This window comes from Lethenteron reissneri, chromosome 32, assembly GCF_015708825.2.
Source record: "Lethenteron reissneri isolate LAM-NWPU_2019-01 chromosome 32, ASM1570882v1, whole genome shotgun sequence".
Lineage (NCBI taxonomy): Eukaryota > Metazoa > Chordata > Hyperoartia > Petromyzontiformes > Petromyzontidae > Lethenteron > Lethenteron reissneri.
In genome coordinates, this window is record NC_083810.1 from 5,631,087 (window position 1) to 5,648,960 (window position 17,874).

The 17,874-nt window shown below is 58.0% G+C and overlaps 1 protein-coding gene across 1 annotated transcript in view; it reads right to left on the reverse strand.

Moving 5' to 3' along the window:
* Positions 1–130: 130 nt before the first annotated feature.
* Positions 131–17,874, reverse strand: part of SLC10A7 (solute carrier family 10 member 7) — a 34,869-nt gene continuing 17,125 nt past the window's right edge. Inside the window, exons 7-12 of the mRNA XM_061563818.1 lie at positions 14,404–14,487; positions 10,602–10,767; positions 9,626–9,677; positions 8,861–8,934; positions 7,083–7,228; positions 131–1,615 (exon numbers count right to left, since the gene is read on the reverse strand). Coding sequence (XP_061419802.1) covers positions 1,580–1,615; positions 7,083–7,228; positions 8,861–8,934; positions 9,626–9,677; positions 10,602–10,767; positions 14,404–14,487 — 558 coding nt within the window. The 3' untranslated portion in view covers positions 131–1,579. The remainder of the gene's footprint in view (positions 1,616–7,082; positions 7,229–8,860; positions 8,935–9,625; positions 9,678–10,601; positions 10,768–14,403; positions 14,488–17,874) is intronic.

Here is a 17,874-nt window from a genome sequence, read left to right on the forward strand (position 1 = left end):
AAAGAAAAAAAAAGAATATCAAGTGAAATCCTAAATGAGCTGGAATTAAAAAAAAAACTAAAATGTAAACACCTTCGATTGGAAGTGAAATTGGACAAAGCAAATGAAACCATTCCGATTGAACTCCCCCAAGTTTTTCCAAAAGAACTTTTACCAAGTGTCAAGGCATTTTTCACATGGGCTCTGTGTACATGTGTATGAGTGTGTGTACAAGTGTGCTACAAACCCGGCGACCAGAGTTCGTTTCCCGCTCAACACCGGTGACGATTATCTGAACCGGTCATTGGCCTCCCCTAGGTTGACTCTGCCTAAAATGAGTACCTGGTGCGGTGTGTAAACATTGCCATTGGGGAGACAAAAGGCTGGCCACCCACCACCTCGTGTGCCATGCCGGCCTTTAAGGTGCTCGCTAAAAGCACTTTCTTCAGTCTGTAATGGCGAGACGGGATATTTGTGCTAAGACAAAGTGGGTGGGTGTTGGTGTCGTTGCTGGCGGACTGCGAAACAAACCCGAGTTTGTCCGAATTTATCACGAGTATATGCTGGCCGGGTGTGGTGCTGACCACCCAACTCTTCTTCCGGCCTTGGTGCTTGCTAACAGCACTTGCCCCAAGTCTGCTAAGGCTATACGGTCTTCTGTATGCGTAACACATGGGCAGGGTGTGAGTGGTGTCAATTGTCGCGCCCGGGAGTAATGTGGTTACCCCACGGTAACCTGATTTGCGGGGTCGCCGGGGCCCCCCTCGCAAGCGCAGGGCAGCGGACGTCGCCCCCATTACCACATTTACAGCTCTCAGGGTGGTAACGGGAGACGCGTCTTGGAGCCGCGCCGCTGTGGTGCAGTCAGGGAAGTGATGGGTGTGAGTGGTGGTGCAGTTGGGGGGAGTGATGCGAGTGGTGGTGAAGTTGGGGGGAGCCATGGATTTGGAGTGATGCGAGTGGTGGTGAAGTTGGGGGGTGTGGTGGTGGGAGTGATTTTTGGGATGAGAGATGGCTCTGAAGGCTAAACCACTCCAACACGAAAAACGCTCTAACCACGTATCTATTCCCTTCCCGGCCCACCCCGGATGACAAGACCCTGGTAATGAGTGATTCGCAGGGTCAAGGAAACCTCTCTCCGTGTCGGTTTAATCGCATTCTCGTCTCCGAGTCATCCACCTCCCTGCATAACGACCACGGGTAAAACAACCTTCAAATAACACCCATAACGGCCAAGGTACAGCTACGAAACCCAGACCACCAACACCACCAAAAGTCCACACCTTCACCACAATGGGGTTGCTCTCGCCCTCACGTGCGTGCGGTGTTTGTGAGGCGTGGGTCACCAGGCCCTGGTCACGGGGCCCTGGTCACGGGGCCCTGGTCACGGGGCCCTGGTCACGGGGCCCTGCCCCCAAACTCCGTGCCACCCGCTCAGCAGGAGAGCAGAGCTGGTGCCAAAGTCACATTGGAGGACGGGAGGAGCCGCAGTGGCATCGCCCACGAGTCCCTCTCGTGTGTTTGCGCCACCGGCAAGCGGAGATGGCAACGGGCGCAGGCCAAAACGCGGCCTGGCACTACCGGAGCCTCCGTGGCACCGTCACGGGAGCAGCCTGGGTAGCCGCAGAGACTGGCCCTGCGGGAAGATGCAGACACGGTGGTCACTCATGAGAACGACAACCCCCTCTGTCGACAATTCCGACTGTTGGCAGCAAATGCTGGGCACGCAGGCAACGTGGCCTCGCCTGCCGGAGGAGCTCACCCAATGGGAGCGTGTCCAGATCTTTCAAAGATCTGCGAGCTCACACTAATCCAGCCTGGTTAAACTTGACAGGATCCTCCTGAAGAAGATTCATGAGACTCGGTGGGGCTTCCCGCGTGAACAAGCATCGTAAATAATAAAGCCACAACAGTGACTTCGTGGAGGTGCTCCCTGCGGAGCGCCTGTGAAGTTAAATGGGCCAGAGGACATCCCTGTCACGCACACCCCCAAGGTGAATAGGAAATGGCTCCGTCTCCCGGCCGCGTGGCTTTTTCCCAAGCCTGCCCACCATCATGAAGGTCCTTAATGACTGTGATCAGAGGATCCATCGTGAAGAACGACCCACAGCCGGCACGCAGCACCGCCGCGCGGCTGCTGCATATTGATGCGCGCGATTCTGTGTTCCCGGCGTGAAACTTCACCCGAGACAAACACAACATACCAACATACAAACACACAAACACGGCTTCGCCTTTGATGCTCGTCGAGACGACCGTTGCGACGACGGCGGCGGCAACGGCGGCCGCCGTCGTCACCGCCGCGCTCATTACAATCACAAAGCGGAGGCATGCGGCCGCCTCGGGCTACGAGACGCTAGCGCAGCCGCACGGCCCCGGGGCAGCGGCGGCGGCAGCTGCGGGGCGAGGAGTGGTGAGGAGTGCGGGCGAGTGTGGGGTGAGGAGTGGTAAGGAGCAGTTAGGAGTGGTGAAGAGTGCGGGCGAGTGTGGGGTGAGGAGGCGCGTGGAGAGTGCGTGGCGCGTGAGTTGAAGGGGGTAGATTGAGCGCAGGAAGAGGGCGAGTGGCGAGTGTTGTATCAGGTGTGTGGTGAGGAGTGTAAAGGGCGAGTGGTGAGTGGTGTAGGGTGAGTGGTTGGTGAGCGGTGTGGTGTGAATGGTGAGTGTTGGGTGAGTGTTGAGTGCGGGGCGAAGGGTGCGAGGTGGTGATTGGGAGTGTCGCGCGAGTGGTTGGTGAGTGTGCGGTGACGAGTGTGGTGTGGGTTGAGTGGTGAGCGTGGAGTCGTCCCACTGCACATCGTCCCAGAAGGCCGCGTGTGCTGCTCGTTGTGTACGCAGGAAAGTGCCTCGTTATGCTAATGAGCGAGGAGGCATCGTACGCATTCATGGTGATGAACGGAAAGTGGAGGACACAGTTTCGTAAAAAAACACGACACCAACAGTACAGTGACACTCGTGTGTGTCCTCCGTATTTGAGATGCGATCTCACGACCGAAGCCACGACCCCACCACCATTCACATTAAAGTAAACTTTTTGTTGTTGCTGGACCATGTAAGGCCCACTGAGCTATGTAACTCTTTTTCGGAAGCGACCAGGGCCACAAATGATAGCTCAACCAAGTGGATTCTCGCGTGGAAATGTACAGCAGCCAAATACTCTAAATGTGGATGGATAAAAGCTGAGGAACCGGAGAAAAATCCACGCGACCACGGGGAGAACACGCAAACTCCACACAATAGAAGGCGTCAGGGTTGGGATCGAACCCACGAACTTGCTGCATACCGGACGAGGTCGTCAACATCTCGCCACCGTGGCGCTCCCCCCCCCCCGCCCCCCCCCCATGACCTCACTACCAAACCCAAGACCACCTGACCCACGTCACCGTCCCGAGATTTTACGGAGGCCGCAGCGCGCGCCGTTATCAAAGCCGCCCCCCTCACCCCTGCCCCAAGGTGACCCCACTCCCCCCCCCTCTTGGATTCGTGATTAGAATTCCCCCGCCGACCCCTTTTCTGCATCTGGGATCCCTTTCCGCGCGGCAAGCGGTAAGGGGGGACCAGACAGGGAGCGCGTGCGCACTCGGTCCGCCTCCTCCTCCCTGCTCAGCCGTGGGAATTTGGTGGCGTCCATAAAAGATTCAGGCCTCGCGAGGCATTAGTCGTGAATGGCGAGTGATGAGATGCGACCAGACGCGGAGACCGCGGCCGCGACGCGGAGCAAATGAAAACGCTGAATTATACATCGCGCTTCTACAAACACAGCCCCGAGTCGCGGCCAAACACGCGGCTCCTTCGCGGCCTGGAGATTTCTGTCGTCTAAAGTGGGTTTCCGGATTTCCCCAAGGGGGGGGGGGGGGGGTCTCGGTCCGTCCCACGCACGCTCCCCGGGTCGCGCCCATGGGATGCGCGGAAAGTAAACTTTCTCCTGTCCGGCGGCGCGCGTGCGATAAAGAGAGGGGTGGGGTGGGGGACGCGCACACACGCACATCAACCGCACGCTCACATACACCATGCATACACTCGCATGCACACATCCACCGCAGCACACACAGAGACACCAAAGGTCACCCGTATAGCCTTAACACTGTTAGGGTAAGTGCCGTTAGCGAGCACCTATGAAGGCCGGCATGGCACACGAGGGGGTGGGTGGCAAGCACCACGCCTGGCTGCCTTTGTCTCCCTAGTGGCGATGTTTACACATCGTACTAGTTTCTCATTTGAGCCTGATGCAACTTAGGGGTGGCCTTTGACTGGTCAGATATTCGTCAGGTTCATGGCGCAGTGCACTAAAATCTACACTACCGCTCCCCACGCACACACACAATCGTGCGTGTACGCATATGCAGTAGCGTGTGCGCGTTCACAGCTATTGTACACAGCTGTTGCACAAGCTATCGTGTGTATGTGTGTTGAACTGCTTTCGCGCCGTACACACAGCTATCGCCAATGTCGGTCACACTTTGCCGATATTTTTGGTATCTCGAGTGACGGCTTGTTCTCGTTTCCGATTTCGATTTGCTTCGCCGCTCTCAAATGTAATTATTTGTTTTGCTTTCACTCTGTGACAACAGGTCGCTCTCGCAAGTGACACTCGCGGTCTCTCTCGCGAGTCCCCACCTGGTCGCACGGAACCGACCTGAACCCCTTGAAAAGCTGGCGGCAGCGCAACCGGCCCCGGCACGCCGATGAGCGCGGGGAGCCCAAACCCGTGACGGGTTTCCAACGTAAACGTCGGCCGACGAATTCCGTCATCCGTTGAGCCGAAAAGGGACCGTAAAGCGATCCCCACTTCAGAGATCAGGACGCGCGATCGCCACGCCGGCGTTCCCACGTCTGTCCGCGGCGGAACCGGTGGCCGCCCCGAGCGAGTCGAAGGAAGGGGGGCACAGGGGCAGGAGGGGCAGCTACCCCTAGGCGGGAGGGAGAGAGGGCAGCCTGCCCCCTACAGGGGAGGCGTGGGTGCCGCCGTGCCCCCGCCTCCCTCGTTTAACACCGGTCAGCGCGTGTGCTCGCGCGCCGACGCGGGGCACTCCAAACGGAATGTCAAATTACCCGAGACGCCGTTAATATATTTGCCGGCGTCATCATTAATGCATGGGGGGGGGGGGGGGGGGGCTGGAGCGCGGCCAGAGGCGGTGGGGGGGGGCCCCGTACGATAGTGCCCGTGACCCCCCCCCCAACGCCCACCTACCCCCACCCCCCGCCCCCCGCCCGGCACTCGCGAGAGAGTGAGTGAGTGAGAGAGTGAGAGTCAGTGCGGGGAAACTTGATTTGTATCGGGCGCCGGGGGGCAACGCCGCCCGCGCTCACCGGCGAGGGACGAGGCTCCGCGCGGGAGACGCTCTCACGCTGCCACCCCGTCTGGAGGGCCATTCAGTTTCCTCCGCCGTGGGCGAGCGGAGCGAGTGTGAGGGTCCGTGTGTGTGTGTGAGCGTGTGAGAGTCTATGTGAGAGTGTGAGAGTCTGTGTGTGTGTGGGCGACTGTGAGTGTCCGTGTGTGTGTGAGAGTGTGAGAGTCTGAGAGTCTGTGTGTGTGTGGGCGAGTGTGAGTGTCCGTGTGTGTGTGAGAGTGTGAAAGTCCGTGTGTGTGTGTGTGAGTGTGAGAGTCTGTGTGTGTGTGAGCGAGTGTGAGGGTCTGTGTGTGTGTGAGCGAGTGTGTGAGTGTGAGCGAGTGTGAGAGTCTGCGTGAGTGTGAGAGATTGTGTGAGTCTGTGTGTGTGTGTGTGAGCGAGTGTGAGTGTCTGTGTGTGTGAGCGAGTGTGAGAGTCTGTGTGAGAGTGTGAGAGTCTGTGTGTGTGTGGGCGAGTGTGAGAGTCTGCGTGAGTGTGAGAGAATGTGTGAGTCTGTGTGTGTGTGTGTGTGAGCGAGTGTGAGTGTCTGTGTGATAGTGTGAGAGTCTGTGTGTGTGTGAGCGAGTGTGAGTGTCCGTGTGTGTGTGAGCGAGTGTGAGAGTCTGTGTGTGTGTGTGAGTGTGAGAGTCTGTGTGTGTGTGAGCGAGTATGAGTGCCCGTGTGTGTGTGAGCGAGTGTGAGAGTCTGTGTGTGTGTGAGCGAGTGTGTGAGTGTGAGCGAGTGTGAGAGTCTGTGTGAGTGTGAGCGAATGTGTGAGTCTGTATGTGTGTGTGTGAGCGAGTGTGAGTGTCTGTGTGTGTGTGAGCGAGTGTGTGTGTGAGCGAGTGTGTGAGTCTGTGTGAGTGTGAGCGAGTGTGAGAGTCTGTGTGTGTGTGAGCGAGTGTGTGAGTGTGAGCGAGTGTGAGTGTCTGTGTGAGTGTGAGCGAATGTGTGAGTCTGTGTGTGTGTGAGCGAGTGTGAGTGTCTGTGTGTGTGTGAGCGAGTGTGTGAGTCTGTGTGAGTGCGAGCGAGTGTGAGAGTCTGTGTGTGTGTGAGCGAGTGTATGAGCGAGTGTGTAAGTGTGAGCGAGTGTGAGAGTCTGTGTGAGTGTGAGCGAATGTGTGAGTCTGTGTGTGTGAGTCTGTGTGTGTATGAGCAAGTGTGAGGGTCCGTGTGTGTGTGAGCGAGTGTGAGTGTCTGTGTGTGTGTGAGCGAGTGTGTGAGTCTGTGTGGGTGTGAACGAGTGTGGGAGTCTGTGTGTGAGTGAGTGAGTGTGAGTGTCTGTGTGTGTGTGAGCGAGTGTTTGAGTCTGTGTGTGTGTGAGCGAGTGTGAGAGTCTGTGTGTGTGTGAGCGAGTGTGAGTGTCTGTGTGTGTGTGTGCGAGTGTGAGTGTCTGTGTGTGAGCGAGTGTGGGAGTCTGTGTGTGTGTGAGAGCCTGAACAGACTGTTGAGGCAAGTGCTGTTAGCGAGCACCTATGAAGGTGGCATGGCACACGAGGGGGTGATGGGTGGCCATCATCACCCCCAGCCCCCTTTGTCTCCCCAGTGGTGATGTTTACACACCGCACCAGGTACTAATCTGAGGCTGAGTGGACCTAGGGGAGACCCAGGACCAGTTCAGATAATCGTCACCGGTGTTGGCCGTGCTACGCTACCGCTCCCCAGCCTCATCCACACCCTGCCACCCTGGGGGTCAACAAGCCGAGTCATCCTCTGCTGAACCCCACACAGCCCCCCAGCAGCGACCCCCGACCCCCGACCCCCGACCCCACGTACCCGCTGCCGTGACAGCATCCAGGGGCGCAGGGTGCCAACGAGCAGGCCGCCCAGCAGGATCTGCGTCGGGTGGTAGACGAGCAGCGGCACGGTGAGCAGCGAAAGCTGCGGCATCCCCGCAAACACGATCTTCAGCATGGGCACACCTGGGGGCAACGCACGGGGGCACATGTACGCTCAGTCACGCTCGTGCGGGGTCACGCTCACGTTGGGTCAGGCTCCTGGGGTCACGCGCACGCTCGGTCACGCTCACGCGGGGTCACGCTCATGCGGGGTAACGCTCGCGGGGTCATGCTCGCGGGGTCACGCGCACGCGGGGTCACGCGCACGCGGGGTCACGCTCCCGGGGTCACGCTCGCGGGGTCACGTGCACGCGGGGTCACGCGCACGCGGGGTCACGCTCGCAGGGTCACGCTCACGCGGGGTCACGCTCACGCGGGGTCACGCTCATGCGGGGTCACGCTCACGCGGGGTCACGCTCGCGGGGTCACGCTCACGCGGGGTCACGCTCGCGGGGTCACGCTCACGCGGGGTCACGCTCACGCGGGGTCACGCCGGTGGATTAAACACAGCGAGTTGGTATTGTGGGGCAGTGCCGGTTGAGGCTAGTGCAGGGCCTGTAGCAAATGTTATAAAGGGGCCCTAAATAAATAAATAACAAATTAATATTAAAACACACTTTTCAACTTGCACAGTAAAGTCATTGTTTTTCAATCGCTATACAGCCAGATAATACGACAAATCCAGTCGTTCATAAAAGGCAGTATAGTTCTATAGTAACAGAGCAAGTGAAGAATCACCGAATCGGAATGTATAGCTTGAAAGCATTTGGAGCGGGGCCCTTGAAGTGCGGGGCCCGTAGCTACATGTGTAACGGGTCGCTGTCGGCCGGCGTTGGCTGCCCCATCGCTGCCTGCTCCTCTTCATCGCCGTCAGGACTGAAGGTACGTGGCTTACTTCTTGTCTCCATAGCCACTTCTAACACCAAATGTAACGGGTTCCGGAGACACTTGTAGATGTAACTTCTTTATTACAATACAACACTCCAACAGTCCTGATACTCTGTTACAGCCTAGGTACACAGCCTAGCTACACAGCCTAGATACACTAGATACTCTACTCTGGCTACGCTCTGGACTCGCCCTCACAAGGTCGTAGCGTCGGGAGTTCCAGAGTCCCAGCGCTGGCTCTCGCAGCATCCCAGGGTCTTCAGATGGCTGGTCGTGGGTCTTGGGTCTTGGGTTACAACTGGGCCCCGATCGTCCAGGGAGCTCCGCTTATATGCCCAGTCCCCAACGAGGGGTGGGGCCGTGTGCGCCACCAGACATCCCACAGAGCACACACAGCCCCCCCCGTTGGCGGCGCCCAGAGGCTTAAGCGTCTGGACCCCCTGGGAACCCAGCGCCTGGCGCCCAGGGAATTACGCGTCTGGACCCACCTGGGAACCCAGAGCCTACAGCAGCCCCTCCCTTCTTATGTCACTACACATGTGTCGCTACTGGGATAATCCGGCACATTTGGTGCATCTGCCAGTCATTTCAGTCGGTCAACCCGCGGCACCTGGGTCTGTTCCGTGACCTCCTTGCCAGCGAGCCTTCCACAATTCAAGTGGCCTCAAGGTGCACGCAGCCTGGCACAAGCGCCGTGGTGACGTCACCACCACCTAGTGGGGAACGGTGACTGTCTGCGTGGATGGGTGTGTCTGGGTGTGCGTCCCGAACTCCCTCCGCCAGCTGCCCCGGGCCCCAGCATCTCCCCCCCCCCCACCCCCCAGGTACCGAGCGTCAGCGACTTGTGGGTCGAGCAGAAGACGATGGCGACCGTGTCGGCCGGAGTGAAACTCGAACCGTCCCTGTGGGGGGGCGAGGGTTAGAGTTGGGGGGAGGAGTGTAGTCGGGAGAGGGGGGGGGTGGAGGGGAAGGGGCGGAGTCAACGTGGCCCCGCCCATCACGGTCCGCGGTTGGGTAGCCGAGCACCTGGGTGCACCACCCTACTCCATGCCACCCGGCTCCACATTGTCAAGCATGCCACACCACACCGCACCGCGCTGACTTGCATCAAGCCAAGCCATGCATTGCTAGGCCAAGACACACCACTCCCGTGTCCCGCCACACCGCGCCACGGCGCGTCACGTCACAGCACGTCACGCAGACCACGACACCGTGCCTCACCATACCGCGCCAAGTTGTACCACACCGAACCACGCCACACCTGGGCCACACCGCGCCCTAGCCCCGGGGTCTGGGAGATCGGGAAACACAAATCATGGGAAGTGGGTTGATGTGGTTCGTTCACAAGTCGCGTGTGGCGGCACACGCTGTGGCGTGGCGTGATGCGTGTGCGGTGCGTGTGGCGTGGCGTGATGCGTGTGCGGTGCGTGTGGCGTGGCGTGATGCATGTGCGGCGCGTGTGGTGTGGCGTGTCTGGTACGTGGTGGTGGCACGCCTTCAGAGGTGCTCACTAACAGCACTTGCCCTCACAGTCTTTCGAAGGCTACACGTGAGATCTCTGTGTGTGTGTGTGACGGGAAGGGGTGGACACACCTGGTGGAGATCATGAAGGTGAGCAACATGAAGCTGAGCTGGATGAGGAGGACTGCAGGAGAGACGGGACCAGGGTCACAAAAGCGCAACAACGACGCTCGCACACAAAGACAAAGACACCCCATACAGCCATAGCAAACTTTTGGGGCAAGTGCTGTTCACGGGCAACTTTGAAGGCAAGAACGGCACACGAGGGAGGGGGTGGGTGCCCAGCACCATGCCCCGCCGCCTTTGTCTCCCCATGTTGACACATCGTGCCTAGGGGAGGCCCAGGACCGGTTCAGATCATTGTTACTGGTGTTGGCCGTGAGCGGGAATCGAACTCGGCTCGCCATGTTCAGAGCGCAACGCGCTAACCGCACTATGGCTAAACCACACACACGCACGCACGCGCGCACGCACACACGCATACACACACGCGCGCACACACTGTCACTCACACCATGGTGAGCTCCCACTGAGCGAGTGGGTAATGAGTGAGCAGTATGAGGGCAAGTGCAGTGAGTGTGTGAGTAGGTAGTGAGTGTGTGGGCGAGTGTGTAGTGAATGAGCGGGCAAGTGGGCGAGTGGCCGAGTGGCCGAGTGGCCGAGTGGGCGAGTGGGCGACTGGGCGAGTGGCCGAGTGGCCGAGTGGGCGAGTGGCCGAGTGGCCGAGTGGGCGAGTGGGCGAGTGGGCGAGTGGCCGAGTGGGCGAGTGGCCGAGTGGGCGAGGAGTGGATGTACAGGGTAGCAGGCAGCTAGTGAGTGGGTGAGTGGGCGAGTGGGCGAGTGGCCGAGTGGGCGAGTGGCCGAGTGGGCGAGTGGGCGAGTGGGCAAGTGGGCGAGTGGGCGAGTGGGCGAGTGGGCGAGTGGCCGAGTGGGCGAGTAGCCGAGTGGCCGAGTGGGCGAGTGGGCGAGTGGGCGAGTGGGCGAGGAGTGGATGTACAGGGTAGCAGGCAGCTAGTGAGTGGGTGGGCGGCGAGTCTCGCGGACTGACCCAGCGTGACGACGGCGAGCAGGCTGGCGGGCTCGAGCGCCGTGTCTGGCCGGGCGAACGTGTCGCAGAACGTGCTGTAGATGATCGCCAGCAGCACCACGCTGCTCACGGCACCGAACGGAGGCTGCCGCCGCTCCATCCACTCACGCACGCGGCTACGCACCACCTGGGGGGGGGGGTGGGGGGAGCGAGGTACACGGCGGGGGAGCGAGTGAGAAGGAGTTGTCGTTGTTGACGATGGAGCCGCCCCCCCCGCCTCACAGAACGCGTCGCGAGAGAGAGCCGCCGCATGACGCGTCTCGTTCCAATACACTCAAAAGGGCACCCCCCCCCCCCCAGCTGTCCCTGTGCGGCGCAATGTGAGAGGGTGATGGGCGAGTGAGTAATGGGTGAGTGAGTAATGGGCGAGTAAGTGGTGAGGTTACGGTGAGCGAGCGGTGAGCAGGGGGTGGGGGATTGCGCGGGTACGGCATGCAGAAGTACAACGGCTGAACTTTTCCGACAACAGTTTTTCCCGTCTGCGGGATAAAGTTTTGTGAGTGAGTGGGGCGTGGGAGCCAGCGCCTGGCGAGCGCCGACGCGGTGTTTGTGGCGCGGCGCGACCAGCCCGGGTTCATCGGACGATTCCCCAAAATTGTCCGTGACAGCCGTGGGCGGCCCCGGCAAGATCACCGAGAAGACCGCGCCAAATTCTGTTTTATTAGCGGGTTCATCCTCGCGCACTTCAAACGCGCTCCACCCGGCGCCCAAAAACATATTCCACGGAATCAATTAAACACGCTGCAGTATCCTGACGGCGGCTTGAAACGCACAACTTCTCTGCCAGACATCAATATTTTATCCAAATGTGCTTTCATTAGAATATACTCCACTGGCTGCGCTTTTTGAACCGGGCAGAGCAGGCTTTACTGACAATAATCATGAAATGTTAAAGTCTTATTTGAGAGCCGGCTCCTTGCCTCGGACATTAAATATTCAGGGCAACCATCAGCGTTGCAGTGGGAAAATGAATAATCACACGATAACCGGCCGTGCAGAAACTAACAGCGCCGCCGCGCTGATAAAATATTAATCGGGTTCGAAGGTGCTTATTATTATGTATGAATATGCGGCCCTGATAAGGAGACAACAAGGCCCCTTCTCTCTCCGCAGCCTCGGCGGCACGGCCCGCGCGTAACGAGAGCGCCCGCGCCCGCCACTTTAAAGAGACGGAACAGTTGCGCGGCTCCTCGGTGAGCGCGCGCGCGTCATGGATACACGCCCGGCTCGCCGAGTCCGCGCTGAAAAATTCATCAGGCTTTGGGCACCGCGGCCCTTTGAACGTCTCGCTGTTTTTGACAATACGGCGGCGCAGAGGAGGAGGAATACCACAGGGTATTAAACGCCCCGCGCTATGGATTATTCCGCATGCATTATGCTAGTTGGTCAGGTTACGACGGGTGCACAAGTGCCGTCCCACCTCCGCGCTGGCGTGTTTGTGCGCGCGTCTGTGCGCGTGCGTGCGAGCGAGCGAGAACGAGGGAGAGCAAACGAGCGCTCGCACACGAGCGGGCGGGAGCGAGCGAGCACGCTCTAACGTGCGGGCGGGCGAGATGAAGACACAAACGCACGCACGGACACACGGACGTAAACACACGCGCAAACATGAAGATAACGAGATGAAGACGCAAGCTCACGCACGCACACACACACAAGTAAACATACCGTATACACGCCACGACACACGAGCGATCGCGCGTACACAAACATGCCATCACAAAGATGAAAACCACAAACCCCTGGACACGCACACATACACGCCTACACACAGGCAAACAAATACACAGACACAAGCATAAAGACATCAATACACACAACACACAAACACAAACGTGCAGAAACCAACATGAAGATGCACAGCAGCAGAACTCGCTTACACGAAGATGCAGCCCCACATACAGACACGTGCAGAAAGATTCCCCTCCTAACATAGATCCAAACACAAGCGTGAACACACCAAGATGAGCCTCTATGCACGAACTCAAAGACACAATCATCGCACACACAGATTCATACAAACAACAAAGATCCCCCGTATAGCCTTAACAGACTGTTGGGGCAAGTGCTGTTAGCGAGCACCTATTAAGGTCGGAACGGCACACGAGGTAGGTGGCCAGCACAACGCCCGGCCGCCTTTGTCTCCCCAGTGGCGATGTTTACACACCGCACCGGGTACTCATTTGAGGCTGAGTCGACTTAGGGGAGGCCCAGGACTGGTTCAGATATTCGTCACCGGTGTTGGCCCTGAGCGGGAATCGAACTCGGTAAGCCGGGTTGGAAGCGCAGTGCGCTAACCACTACTCCACCGCCCCCCACAATCAGAACGCACACCCTCACACACCATCATGCACGCACACACACAAACTCAACCATCGGGGTGACCGCATCAGCTGCCCACGCCGTGGCCTGCGTGACACTGGGGACAGTGGCAGCTGCCTGTGAAGAGGAATTGCTCAACACCTCCAGCAGAACACGCAGGCTACACAGCGACCGTCGCGATTCGTGAGTCACCTTTGGGCCAGGTCACGTATTGATCTGACCAGGTCAGCATCTGACTTCCTGGATTGACCAAAATTATTCCTAATAAAGGTTTTTTGGGTTAGATCGCGCAAGTATAAACGTGTCGAAACCCTCCACCACCCGACACGGCCAATCGGTAAGGGATTTGTCACATAAACACATCGCCAAAAAGTGACTTCTTCAGCCCACCGGTGTGTTTGAAGAGTGAATCCACAACATCTACAATTTGAGTACGACGTTACGCTGGCAATCACATCCAGCATCATCAGGCGATTTGCAAGAATAGTGAAGCCATCCACCTGCTTCCGGTCTTAAACAGTGCAGGACGACGTCACCGTTGATCCTCTCGATCTTGTCCTGGTGACGCTTGGCATGGCTGCAAGAGGAATGTCGCGTACCTCATTGAGCTCAACGTGGTCGTGAGAATAGCCCTTCGGCTTCCCCACGATGAGCTCGTACAACGATAATCATGATTGGCCGTTAACGCTTCGACTCGTAGTCATTGAATTAGTTGAGCCGTGTCGGGTGGTGGAGGGTTCCTGATGACGCAGATTTAGGCAGATAATGACTCCGTGGATAAACCAAAACATCATTTATTAATCATCCGCAGCGGGTACGTCCTGGGGAACTGTCCGATTCGCCGGGGGTGTTACTTCACCGGCGGCGGCGGCCGCGATCCCAACGACGCGAGTCGACGCGGCGCCCCCCCCCCCATCCCTTGGCCCCCCAGCCCCCGGGAGGGAGCAGTCGAGCTCCATCCTCATCGAGCGACCACGAGCTGGTGGGTGGCCACCAGCGCCACCCAACCACTCGTCACCCAACCACTCGTCACTCAAGAGCCCCGCCGGTGTGCGAGGGGGTCTAAGGGGGGGGGGGGCCTGGGGAGCCAAGGGCTGTGAGGCACAACAACGGCACGACACCGCAGGGCAAGCGGAGGCAGAGAAGCACTCCGCACACTGGGGCGGAAGAGGGCAGCGCTTCGTGGACGTGCGTCGTTTTGGGTGGAGCATCACCGACATTATCATCACCATCATCAATTATTCTAATACAACGGACAAAACCGGGAAGAAGTACAGCTTGTCCAGGCACCGGACGCGCCAAGACGGCGCATTGGAGGCGACGAGGGAGCGTGGATCCTCACCGTCCCTCACCGTCAAGGTGGAGATGATGCCAGAGGGGAGGAGAGAGCAGGGCAGCGGAGGGAAGCAGGCGAAGTGGTGAGGAGGAGGAGGAGAAGACCCACCTGGCCGATGATGAGTGGCACCACCACGGTCATGAAGAGCTGGAAGAAGATGGAGGTGAACGGAACGGCGGACGATGAGCCCAGCTGCACCACACACAGGGGCAGCGTGGGAACGACACACGTCACAACCACACGCGTGTTACGTGACACACACACGCACGTGCGTTACGCGCGCACACACACGTCATATACACACACACACTTACATACGTACACATGCCACGTACAGACATCATAAACACAAAGATTCCCCCTTAACAGACTATAGGGGCAAGTGCTGTTAGCGAGCAACTATGAAAGCCAGCACAGCACACGACGGGGTGGGTGGCCAGAACCACGCCCGGCCGCCTTTGTCTCCCCAATGTTCATGTTTACACACCAGTTTAGATAATCGGGATCGTACCACAGTGCGCTAACCGCTACTCCACCGCTTACCACTTATAACAACAACAACAACAACCGCCATTCGCCACTAAGTGGCGGTGACGTCACCACGACGCTTGTGCCAGGCTACGTGCACGTTAAAGCCAAGTGAGGTGTCGAACGCCCGCTGGCAGGAGGTCTCGGGACAGACCCAGGTGCCATGGGTTGACTGACTGAGATGACTGGCCGATACACCACCTGTGTGTCCTACTCTGCCTACCGTACTTGCTGTGTTTTTCCCACTTACACACACACATGTACACACATCACATACACACAACCTGGGAACACTACATCTACATACGTATATATATCACATACACACACCTCACGCACAACAACATGGGAATGCCACACACACACACATCACATACACAAAACACGTGAATGATGTACACACACACGTGACCACACATGACATATATTGTAGACATCGCACATAAAATACACACAGAGAATATAAACAACCAAACACACACGACTCGCACAAACAAGCATACAACGCTCGCACACACCACAAACACAGCGTACAACACCTCCATCAATGCACACGGTGGGGGTCGCGCTGCGGGCGACTGCTGATAGCAGTGTGTTGGCTGTTCTCATAGCGTTGGCGTTACTGATGGCGGTGGTGGCGTTAGTCGGCCCGTGGCCCCGTTGGTGCCATTGTCAGTGGAGCTGGTTCTGGCGATGCTGGCGATTACGGCGGTTATGCTGGTGGTGCAGGTGGTGATTAGGGTGGTTACACTGGTGGTGCAGGTGGTGATTAGGGTGGTTACACTGGTGGTGCAGGTGGTGATTAGGGTGGTTACGCTGGTGGTGCAGGTGGTGATTAGGGTGGTTACACTGGTGGTGCAGGTGGTGGTTAGGGCGGTTACACTGGTGGTGCAGGTGGTGATTAGGGTGGTTACACTGGTGGTGCAGGTTGTGGTTAGGGCGGTTACGCTGGTGGTGCAGGTGGTGATTAGGGTGGTTACACTGATGGTGCAGGTGGTGATTAGGGTGGTTACACTGGTGGTGCAGGTGGTGGTTAGGGTGGTTACACTGGTGGTGCAGGTGGTGGTTAGGGCGGTTACACTGGTGGTGCAGGTGGTGATTAGGGTGGTTACACTGATGGTGCAGGTGGTGATTAGGGTGGTTACACCGGTGGTGCAGGTGGTGATTAGGGTGGTTACGCTGGTGGTGCAGGTGGTGAGTAGGGCGGTTACGCTGGTGGTGCAGGTGGTGATTAGGGTGGTTACGCTGGTGGTGCAGGTGGTGATTAGGGTGGTTACACTGGTGGTGCAGGTGGTGGTTAGGGTGGTTACACTGGTGGTGCAGGTGGTGATTAGGGCGGTTACACTGGTGGTGCAGGTGGTGGTTATGGTGGTTACACTGGTGGTGCAGGTGGTGAGTAGGGTGGTTACGCTGGTGGTGCAGGTGGTGATTAGGGTGGTTACACTGGTGGTGCAGGTGGTGATTAGGGTGGTTACACTGGTGGTGCAGGTGGTGATTAGGGTGGTTACACTGGTGGTGCAGGTGGTGATTATGGTGGTTACACTGGTGGTGCAGGTGGTGGTTAGGGTGGTTACACTGGTGGTGCAGGTGGTGATTATGGTGGTTACACTGGTGGTGCAGGTGGTGATTAGGGTGGTTACACTGGTGGTGCAGGTGGTGATTAGGGTGGTTACGCTGGTGGTGCAGGTGGTGGTTAGGGTGGTTACACTGGTGGTGCAGGTGGTGATTAGGGTGGTTACGCTGGTGGTGCAGGTGGTGATTAGGGTGGTTACGCTGGTGGTGCAGGTGGTGATTAGGGTGGTTACACTGGTGGTGCAGGTGGTGGTTAGGGCGGTTACGCTGGTGGTGCAGGTGGTGATTAGGGTGGTTACACTGATGGTGCAGGTGGTGATTAGGGTGGTTACACTGGTGGTGCAGGTGGTGGTTAGGGTGGTTACACTGGTGGTGCAGGTGGTGGTTAGGGTGGTTACACTGATGGTGCAGGTGGTGATTAGGGTGGTTACACTGGTGGTGCAGGTGGTGATTAGGGTGGTTACACTGGTGGTGCAGGTGGTGATTAGGGTGGTTACACTGGTGGTGCAGGTGGTGATTAGGGTGGTTACGCTGGTGGTGCAGGTGGTGATTAGGGTGGTTACAATGGTGGTGCAGGTGGTGATTAGGGTGGTTACACTGGTGGTGCAGGTGGTGGTTAGGGTGGTTACACTGGTGGTGCAGGTGGTGATTATGGTGGTTACACTGGTGGTGCAGGTGGTGATTAGGGTGGTTACACTGGTGGTGCAGGTGGTGATTAGGGTGGTTACGCTGGTGGTGCAGGTGGTGATTAGGGTGGTTACACTGGTGGTGCAGGTGGTGATTAGGGTGGTTACACTGGTGGTGCAGGTGGTGGTTAGGGTGGTTACACTGGTGGTGCAGGTGGTGGTTAGGGTGGTTACACTGGTGGTGCAGGTGGTGATTAGGGTGGTTACACTGGTGGTGCAGGTGGTGATTAGGGTGGTTACACTGGTGGTGCAGGTGGTGATTAGGGTGGTTACACTGGTGGTGCAGGTGGTGATTAGGGTGGTTACGCTGGTGGTGCAGGTGGTGATTAGGGTGGTTACAATGGTGGTGCAGGTGGTGATTAGGGTGGTTACACTGGTGGTGCAGGTGGTGGTTAGGGTGGTTACACTGGTGGTGCAGGTGGTGATTATGGTGGTTACACTGGTGGTGCAGGTGGTGATTAGGGTGGTTACACTGGTGGTGCAGGTGGTGATTAGGGTGGTTACGCTGGTGGTGCAGGTGGTGATTAGGGTGGTTACACTGGTGGTGCAGGTGGTGATTAGGGTGGTTACACTGGTGGTGCAGGTGGTGATTAGGGTGGTTACGCTGGTGGTGCAGGTGGTGATTAGGGCGGTTACACTGGTGGTGCAGGTGGTGATTAGGGCGGTTACGCTGGTGGTGCAGGTGGTGATTAGGGCGGTTACGCTGGTGGTGCAGGTGGTGATTAGGGTGGTTACACTGGTGGTGCAGGTGGTGATTAGGGCGGTTACACTGGTGGTGCAGGTGGTGATTAGG